Source organism: Triticum urartu, chromosome 5A (genome assembly GCF_056163025.1).
Source record: "Triticum urartu cultivar PI428250 chromosome 5A, HENAU_Tu73, whole genome shotgun sequence".
In the NCBI taxonomy this organism is placed as follows: domain Eukaryota; kingdom Viridiplantae; phylum Streptophyta; class Magnoliopsida; order Poales; family Poaceae; genus Triticum; species Triticum urartu.
The window spans coordinates 342412962-342422186 of NC_141877.1; the positions used below are offsets into that span (position 1 = coordinate 342412962).

The 9225-nt window shown below is 50.1% G+C and overlaps 2 protein-coding genes and 1 pseudogene across 2 annotated transcripts; all 3 read left to right on the top strand.

Moving 5' to 3' along the window:
• The first annotated feature begins 220 nt into the window (after positions 1 to 220).
• LOC125508868 (polyadenylate-binding protein 8) lies at positions 221 to 4868 on the top strand. Its single transcript, XM_048673663.2, has 9 exons — positions 221 to 610; positions 1759 to 1877; positions 1974 to 2630; positions 2713 to 2790; positions 2891 to 2980; positions 3344 to 3475; positions 3858 to 4028; positions 4147 to 4353; positions 4444 to 4868. Exons 1-9 carry the CDS (start codon positions 355 to 357, stop codon positions 4687 to 4689), a joined length of 1956 nt encoding a protein of 651 aa, XP_048529620.2. The 5' UTR covers positions 221 to 354; the 3' UTR covers positions 4690 to 4868.
• Positions 4869 to 6101: 1233 nt separating this feature from the next.
• LOC147971324 (uncharacterized) lies at positions 6102 to 7031 on the top strand. The gene is made up of 2 exons (XM_087526016.1): positions 6102 to 6227; positions 6299 to 7031. The coding sequence occupies exons 1-2, from the start codon at positions 6102 to 6104 to the stop codon at positions 6899 to 6901; spliced, it is 729 nt and encodes a 242-aa protein (XP_087382142.1). The 3' UTR covers positions 6902 to 7031.
• Positions 7032 to 7175: 144 nt separating this feature from the next.
• LOC147971325 (uncharacterized) lies at positions 7176 to 8985 on the top strand (annotated as a pseudogene).
• Positions 8986 to 9225: the final 240 nt, after the last annotated feature.

The window sequence follows — 9225 nt, forward strand, 5'->3', positions numbered from 1 at the left end:
CATTTCGAAATTATTTCAGAAAAACATTTGCAAAACACAGGACATGGATTTTATCCGAAGCTGAGCTCATCGAACCCTGAATACCGTCGGCCCCGGACACGTGCACGCGCGACCCCCGCCACGATCACGGCCGTCCAAGTCTGCCCGCTCCCCATCCAACGGCCAGGCGCCACCAGGGTTTTGCCGCGGGGGTACAAATAGCCTTCTTCCCCCTCCGCCGCCGCCTCCTCCCTCTCCTCTCTCGCCACGCCGCAGTTGGGAGCCAGGCCCCCAACTCTTATCAAACCCTAAAACCAAAAAATACCTCAAAAAAATCCGCAAAATCACGAAAAAAAATCTACCTTTCGATCGGTGATGGCGGCGCAGGGGGCGAGCTCGGCGTCGGAGGGCGGCTCCCCGGCCGCGGCGGCCGCTGCGGCTGCGGCGGCGGCATCGTCGTTCCCGGCGACATCGCTTTACGTGGGCGACCTCGACGTGAGCGTGCAGGACGCGCAGCTCTTCGACGTCTTCGCCCAGATCGGCGGCGTCGTCTCCGTGCGCGTCTGCAGGGACGTCACCTCGCGGAAGTCGCTCGGATACGCCTACGTCAACTACAACACCCCGGCTGACGGTGAGCCGGCCCTCCCCCGTTCCCCACGTCGGCGATTAGCGCTTTTTGCACTGCTAGGTTACCGGTCGAATTAGTCTTCTTCGCGCTCATTGCATGATGCTGTCGGATTTGTTTTTGTTTCGATGCGGTTGCGTTCGTTGGTGGTTTCTGTTAGGTAGTTCAGGCGGTGGCTGAGGCAGCTAGGGATTTGGCGGTTGGTGGTTCACAGCTTATAACACGGTGTCACTTGATTTGGAAGTTTGGATATTTTTTGCTGAACTATGTATAAATGTTCTCCTTTTCCTCTTTTGGGATTTTATCCTGATCTCGCAGCTAGTTGGTGTCCACGATCCTGGGGTTATTTACCTAAATTTGTGGAGTGTACGTACATTATAGAATCAAAAGTTAAATAAGGTGCTGTGCTAGCTTGGTGGCCAGCATATAGGTTTCTTTAGTTCCTCGTCCTTGGAACAAGGCTCTGCAGTGCGAAGGGCTGGTTGTGGATGAAGGGTGAGGGAGAAAGGGTGGATGGTGAAGGGCGAGGAAGAAGAGTGAGAAAAGTGTGTGAGCGAGCGGTGGAGCTGCAGGATGAGATTGCTGCATGTAGTGGTGCCGGCGGCAAAGTCTTGTTGCTGCACCAGGGTTTTTAGGCGGTTTTGGAATGGTGGTTTTGGCTTTTAGTTCATGGTGGCTGGTTTCTTTGCCAATTTTGTCTTCCTCTGAGGTAGTTACTGATTCGGCGTACAAAAATTGTTACTCACGTGTTTGGAAAGTTTGGACTGTAGTTTATGAATATGACCAATAGGACTATAGTTGATTTTGATCCTACTGTTTTTGCGGTTTTGCTGTTTTATCCCACACACGTGGTGTCTACAATCCTGGGTTGAGTTTACTAAAGTAACAAATACATTTATTTAAGCTTGTACTATGTTTACTGAATGCTTGTGTTTGGTAGCTCTGCTCCTGCGAAGATGATATTTAAAGCTAGGTAACTGTTTGTGGAATAATAGCTGATGCTGTCCTCGAGAAGTTTCTACATTTGATCAAATGTTTCCATGGTTCACTCTCTCCTTGATATATATATATAGAACCACTTCCATGCATATTTTCTTGTTGTATATCTGCAAGGCCTTTTAGTGGTTTCATACTGATTTTGAAATATCTTGCAGCTGCACGGGCTCTTGAAATGCTCAACTTCACTCCTATCAATGGGCGGCCTATCAGGATAATGTATTCTAACCGTGACCCCAGCTTGCGCAAGAGTGGCACAGCAAATATATTTATTAAGGTGCGTGCACATATTTGTTATGCAATTATTGACTCTTATTGTTGTGGCGCTACTATATTTATCTAACCTGTTATCTTGTCCTTCCATATTCTGCAGAATCTTGACAAGTCAATTGACAACAAAGCTTTGTATGACACATTTTGTGTGTTTGGAAACATTCTTTCATGTAAAGTTGCAACAGATCCTGCTGGGGAATCAAAGGGCTATGGCTTCGTTCAGTATGAGCGGGATGAGGCTGCTCATGCTGCTATCGAGAAACTGAATGGGATGCTTATGAATGACAAGAAGGTGTATGTTGGGCCTTTCGTTCGTAAGCAGGAGAGAGATAACTCTCCCGGCAATGTCAAGTTCAATAATGTCTATGTTAAGAACCTAGCTGAGACTACCACTGAAGATGACTTGAAGGAAATCTTTGGGAAGTTTGGAGCAATAACAAGTGTTGTTGTAATGCGGGATGGGGATGGAAGATCCAAGTGTTTTGGATTTGTGAATTTTGAAAGTCCAGATGAAGCTGCTCTGGCTGTTCAAGATTTGAATGGCAAGAAATTTAGTGACAAGGAATGGTATGTTGGAAGAGCGCAGAAAAAGTCAGAAAGGGAGATGGAATTGAAAGAGAAGTTTGAAAAGAACCTTCAAGAGGCAGCGGATAAGTATCAGAATACCAACTTGTATCTGAAGAACTTGGATGATACTGTTGACGATGAAAAGTTGCGTGAACTTTTTGCTGATTTCGGAACTATTACTTCCTGCAAGGTTTGTTTAAATTCTCAGCTGCTGATCTATACATGATGCTATGCTTCCCACATATGCTACTAATTGAAACTCTTTGTCACAGGTTATGCGTGATTCAAACGGCGCTAGCAGAGGTTCTGGATTTGTCGCTTTTAAATCTGCTGACGATGCTTCCCGAGCTGTAAGCTTGAGCTGTACTTGTGTAAATAAGTATGATCTAATTTGTGCATTATTTTTGGTTCCTAAAGTTATTTATTCTTTCTTACAATGTCCCATGTTAGCTTGCTGAAATGAACAACAAGATGGTTGGCAATAAACCACTTTATGTTGCACTCGCACAGCGCAAGGAAGACAGGAAAGCTAGGCTGCAGGTAAGAACTTTTGTGAGTGAAATTGTATTTTATATGATTGATGTTCCTGATATATATGCTTGTATAGTATTTGCTCACCTAGTTTTTCAGCAAAACCTACTGAGATGAACACCTAGACAATCTGATGGCACTTATTATTCAATTTGTGGACCTAGTACTTTCTCATGATACTTAAGTTCAGTATTACCAGCTAAATGTTCCATCATGTGCATTTTAAAGTCTGTTTTGACTGTCAACACTTCGAATTGTGGTGTTTTATGAAAACTTACTTCACTCACATGGTTTCTGAGCAATTTATTTGGTTATTCATGGTGCTTTTCTGCTGTAGTTCAATTTTCTGTCACTAACTGCTGTTCGTTGCAGGCACAGTTTTCACAAATGCGTCCTGTTCCAATGGCTCAAACTGTTGGTCCTCGTATGCAAATGTTACCTCCTGGTGTTCCAGTTGGTCAGCAAATGTTCTATGGCCAGCCACCAGCGTTTATTAACCCACAGGTGAGTTGAGTCAAAAAAATTCTGATTGTCTATAACATTATTATGTTGTTAGCTTGCTAGATTTGAACTTACACTCATAACATTATTATGTTAGGCATATAAATTTTCTCAAGCAAGCTTGTACCATTGCTTTAGCACAAAAGGCCATTACCAATATTTTCTCATTGTTCTTGGCATTTTACATGGTGCACTTTTATCATTTTGTTGTAAAATACAGCAACCTGGCCATAAATACTTCTGTTAGTATAACGAAGTTTTCATCAGGAAACAGCGCAATTCACTTTTGGGTTTTCCATCATGGAGATCTAGAATTTCTGGATTTAATATCACGCATGATATTTGTACAATCATTCTTTATTGACAAAGTGTGGTCTTTTTGCAGCCTGGATTTGGCTTCCAGCAACCTTTCATGCCGGGAATGAGGCCAGGTGGTGCTCCGATGCCAAACTTTATGATGCCTATGGTTCAGCAAGGACAACAACCACAACGCCCAGCTGGTAGGCGAGCTGGTGCTGGTGGAATGCAGCAATCCATGCAGATGGGTCAGCAGCAGGTAACCTGCAGATATTGCTTTATTTTTCTCTTCCATATGCAATATTTTCCTAGGTGGGTTTTGAGCCATTCGACAATCAGTCTTGTTTTGGAGGCTCTAAAATCTATCTACATTGCAGATGATGGGTAGGGGTGGTGGTCGTGGTTACCGCTATCCGACCGGGCGTGGCATGCCTGATCCTGCGATGCATGGTGTTGGGGGTGTGATGACATCCCCATATGAGATGGGAGGGATGCCTATGAGAGATGCCGGTGCGTCACAGCCAGTTCCAATTGGGGCATTGGCTTCTGCACTTGCCAATTCACCCCCAGAGACGCAAAGAATGGTACGTGGACGAGGCTCTCTAGGTATTGCATTGTTTTTGTTAGGAAAGATGTGTTTGTTGATCTTGACCTTGTTTTGTTTGTTGCTGCAGATGCTTGGCGAGAACTTGTACCCTCTTGTTGATCAGCTGGAGCACGACCAGGCTGCCAAGGTGACCGGCATGCTTCTGGAGATGGACCAGACTGAGGTGCTTCACCTGCTTGAGTCGCCAGACGCTCTCAAGGCCAAGGTTGCTGAAGCCATGGAGGTTCTCCGCAGCGCTCAGCAGCACACCAACCAGTCCCCTGAGCAGCAGCTGGCTTCGCTCTCGCTGAATGACGGCCTCATCTCTTCCTAAGCTCTACGGCGACAATTTTTGCACCATATCAAACTTATCTAGACTGAAAATGACTTGGTTTATTATTGGAGACTTAGCTTTTGCCGTTAGTTGAATTAGTCTTTTAGGCTTCCCATGGATTGGCTTTTATTTGCATGGATTGGTTGTTTTGTTTAAGTTGTCGTCATCTTGTCACTGAATTTATCTTGCTTTCTCGTTTGTGGTTCTCTGAGCACTGTTTGGTTTGTGCCTATGATCTTATCTTTCACGAGTAAGAGCATCTCCACTCGCCCCCCAACAGGCCCTCTGGGCGCCTTTTTTAGCGCCGATGATGTAAAAATGGCCCAGCTGTGCCCCCAGATCCTTGTTTATCGTTGGTTCGGGCCGAAATTACAACCGGCAAACCCAACCTGAACCTGCTGGCTGAAGCTAAAAGGCGCGTGGGCCTTGTTGGCGACAGCAGCCGATTTCCTGCCGTTTTCTTTTCCTCCATTTCCTAGAGTGTCGCCCCCCTTCCCCCCTGCCATTCTCTTTTCAGACCCACATGCCATGCTGTTGAAGTATGTGGCCCTTCGCTTAGCCACCAATTTCGTCCAGCCAAAGCCGAGGGCGCCCGGCTTGTCGAACGCAAGGCCGTCGGGAGGCCGTCACCATTGATCGGGGGAACAGGCTCATCATGAAGAAGGCCAGTGACGCGGCGACGGAGCAGGAGGAGGCTGCGGGGATGGTGAATCTTCCGCCTCATCAACAGGCCGTCCAGTCCCACAAGTCCTGTGAGGGAGCTAGGATAGTGTTGCGTCGCCGGCCAACTTCTTGCCACTACTGTGGGGGCATGCGCCCTCGTCTGGTTACGCCGACGGCGATGTGCATGGCGGCTTCAATCCCAACATCACCTTTCCGCATGGCACGGTGCCGTGCGCGTCCCCTTCCGGCTTTAACCACGACCCGCGCACTCCCTCCATCGCCATAGCCACCGGCCTCAACACCCAGTACAACTACTCGTCGCCGACTTACTCAGGTTCGCCTGCGTCGCCTCTGCGTCGTGGCGCCCTACCCTTCGCACACGGCTCGGCGCCATCATTCACCAGCACCGACACCGACATGGACGAGATCATCACGACCGGCTTGGTCGCCGCCGCTTCGAGCCTCGGGTTCTGCACGCAAGACAAAATTCTGGACGTCGCCGTCGACATGGAGCACGGGCTTGACGACGCCGAGGAGGAGGACCGAAGAAGCGGGCGGCCAACGCCAAGCCGGCCGAGCCTCGCGTCAAGTGGACGTTCAAGAAAGACGAGTGCCTCGCCGAAGCATGGAAGACCATCAGCATCGACCCGATCACCAGCTCGAATCAGAATGCCGACACGTACTGGAGAAGGATCAAGACAACGTTCGACGAGCATAAGTTGGTCGACCCCGACTTCGCCAACATCCACATGGACCGCGACGAGAAGGCCATGGCGAACCACTGGGCGACCATCCAGACGACCTGCAACAAGTGGCATGAGATTCAAAAGGAGGTCGCGGCTCGCCCGGAAAGCGGCGCCGACATCGAGGGTCAGGTATGGCCTTCGTTCGCCGGCCCAGTTCTTTGCCGTGTACTTTGCCGACACATTTATCTTTGGCTGTGCAGATGGTTCGGATGTTCAACTTGTTTCGCCAGGACAACGACGATCGAGAGTTAAAGTTCCTTCATGTGTTCACCAGGATCGAGTCGTGCGAGAAATGGACGGAGTGCCGGCGCGCTCTCGCCAAAGCGAAGGACGCCTACAACCCGGACACGCCTGCCCCGGCGGCGACAGAAGGGCGCCCTGATGGCAACAAACCAGCCAAGGCGGCGAGGGGCGCGGTACCCACTGCCGAACGGCTGCAATCGTCGATCGAGCAGCATCGCCGACGCCAAGAGCAACGCCGCCAAGGGGGAGGAGAAATCCGATGCGAGGTGGTCGGTGTTGATGAGGAAGCAGGACGTCAAGCTCGACCTTCTCAGGACCAACATCGTCACGAAGAAGAGGAACACCGACCTGACGTTCTTGATGGGGACAGACACGTCGATGATGGACGAGCAGGTGAAGCCGTGGTACCTGGCGGACACGGCCTTATCTTGAACCAGATGTCGGGACCGACGGCGACCGCCGCCCCTACGCCCACGCCGACGCCGAGCCCGAACACTGAAACTGCGCCCACGCCGACACCGACCTCAGCCAGCCCTGTGGCAGAGGAGCCTGCCGCTTGATGAGCTCCATGTCTATTTGTTCCTACCCATTTGATCACCGGACTTTGGCTATGTCCGATCGCCGACCCTGTGGCATGATGATTGCTGACCCTGTGATATGATGATCACCGATCTGTGTCATTTTTTGATAGCGGGAAAGTTAACTTTGAATTTTTATGCGATTGGGGGCTGAAATCTGGGAGCGCGCCTGGGTACTCAATCGCCCCAGGCTGAAAAAACCGTCGGCGCTAACGCCAAAACCCCTTGCTGGGTGCGTTGGGGGCCAAATGGATGGAGATTCTCTAAGGGCATTTACAGTGGTGAGCGCTTACGCAGGCGCTTAGATAGAAAAAAATAAATAGAGAAAAAAAATGCAAAAGGCAGCCGTTCAGCACCAGCGCTTATCTATTCTAAGTTTCCAACACTAGCCGTTCAGCACCAGCGCTAAGTATCGCTGAAAATAGTGATTTATGTCTCATCTCGTGAGAAGAAAAAGGGCTAGCATCGCTGCCTTGTTTTGCGTCGCCCTGGCACCGAGCGCAAGAATACACCAGGAATTGGCGTTGCAACTGCCGATCGGCCTGGAACTTTTTCCTAGCATCGGTCCTTAGCGCCTCTCGTTGGAGATGCCCTAAGAGAGCAACTCTATCCGAGGCAGAGTTGACGGACAACAAAACGTATATGTAGGGCGCTAAATATGTTTAGATGCTGAGGCAACATGCAAATTTAGTGAAAATTCCTTATGTGTGGGACCAAGTTCTTTATTGATTTTGTGTGAACTTAAAATTGTTCTGTCTAGTATCTCTCACAAAATCAATATACTTACTAGTTTATTTACTCGGCTCGGTTGTGGAGGGAAGCCGACTCGCCTCGTCATCATCAATAATAAATAGACAAAAACAACTAGCGAAAACCCCGACTCGCTCGGTCGGTTGTTGCAATGGCATGCGGAGGCAGAGGACACGGCGGCGGCCGGACCTCCCTGCCGGCGGAGCTTATCCAGGAAGTATCAGACCGTCTGCAGGCTGACGTAGACCAAATCCACATCCACCAGGTATGCTCCCACTGGCGCGCGTCCACTGCCCCGCTCGCAGCCTGCTGTCTGTGGATCGTCGCCGCCCACGACCGCCACCGTAACCCTGTTAGTGCCGTTAACCATGTATGCGACCACTCCTTCTGGCTGCTCCGCGGTGGAAAAAGGATTCACTCCCGGGCCCTAGCCCCGGCCGGGCTCCCCTACCGCCGCGGCACGCCCCGTGGCTGGCTCGCCCTAATGGACGACTTGCGTACCCCCACCAGGCTAATCCTTTGTGAGCCCCTCTCCCAAGCCGAGATTCGTCTACCGCCTTTCATAACCGTTGCCCAGTTATTCCTCTCCGGCGACCCGCTCGCGTCACCGGCGGGCTGGATGGCGATCACGAGCCAGAAAATCCCGGGCGCACAGATTGGGCACACGCTCTTCTTTTGGCGCCCTGGAGACGCAGCCTGGACGATGCAGCCCGAGCACCCTATAGGCCGGATCGACGGCGCAGCCTTCCACCAAGGCAGGTTCTACATGTCCAACATGATGAGCATGAGGCTCGACATCTTTGACCTCCAGCAGCATCCTCCCATGCGTCTGCGGTGTATCTCCCTCTATGCTCCTCTGCGAACGTGGTATCCAAGCCGCCGCTTACCCGGGGATCTGGTGCCACACGTGGTGGCATGCAACAACCAGCTGTTGCTCGTTATGGTGTATCGTGGACAAGGACACCCCGGGCCCGTGATCCTTGTAGAGGTGCACCATCCGGATTGGGCCGCTGAGCGCCTCGACTTCCGGGGGGGAGAAGGTGACGGATCTCGATGACTACTGGCTCTTCTTGGGCCGGGGTGACAGCCTCGCGCTCCCTGCAGAGGACTTCCCTACCATTAGGAGAAATTGTGTCTACTTTGTGGAGCATGATACAAGAAAGCGTGAGCAATGGGTTATTGTGTTTGATTTGGGGTCGAACGCTTTGGAACAAATTCCTCACCCGCAAGAGCACATGGAAGGCGGCAGCAAATACAGTGGCTGGTTAGGCTATTCGTGGTTCTGCCCTAGAAGGCCCTTCGTTGAGGCCCTATGATGTATAATACTCCCTCCATTTCATAATGTAGTGCGCCTATACTTTTCGAGATTCAATTTTGACCATAAATTAGACAAATAATACATAAATCATTTTACTGAAAATTTATACCTTTGAAAACTTCTTTCGAATACGAATTCAAAGGTATCTGTCATTCTCCTGCCGCAGTCACCCATGTTGATTAAATTTATGATCAAAGTTAAATCTCCAAAAGCGTGGGCGCACTACATTATGAAATGG

Bases quoted from the DNA above. Each gene is read 5' to 3' on its own strand.
- LOC125508868 (XM_048673663.2), top strand. From the start codon at position 355: ATGGCGGCGCAGGGGGCGAGCTCGGCGTCGGAGGGCGGCTCCCCGGCC. The intron at 611-1,758 runs GTGAGCCGGCCC...AATATCTTGCAG, and splicing joins CTACAACACCCCGGCTGACG to CTGCACGGGCTCTTGAAATG. The intron at 1,878-1,973 runs GTGCGTGCACAT...CATATTCTGCAG, and splicing joins CAGCAAATATATTTATTAAG to AATCTTGACAAGTCAATTGA.
- LOC147971324 (XM_087526016.1), top strand. From the start codon at position 6,102: ATGGACCGCGACGAGAAGGCCATGGCGAACCACTGGGCGACCATCCAG. The intron at 6,228-6,298 runs GTATGGCCTTCG...TTGGCTGTGCAG, and splicing joins GCGCCGACATCGAGGGTCAG to ATGGTTCGGATGTTCAACTT.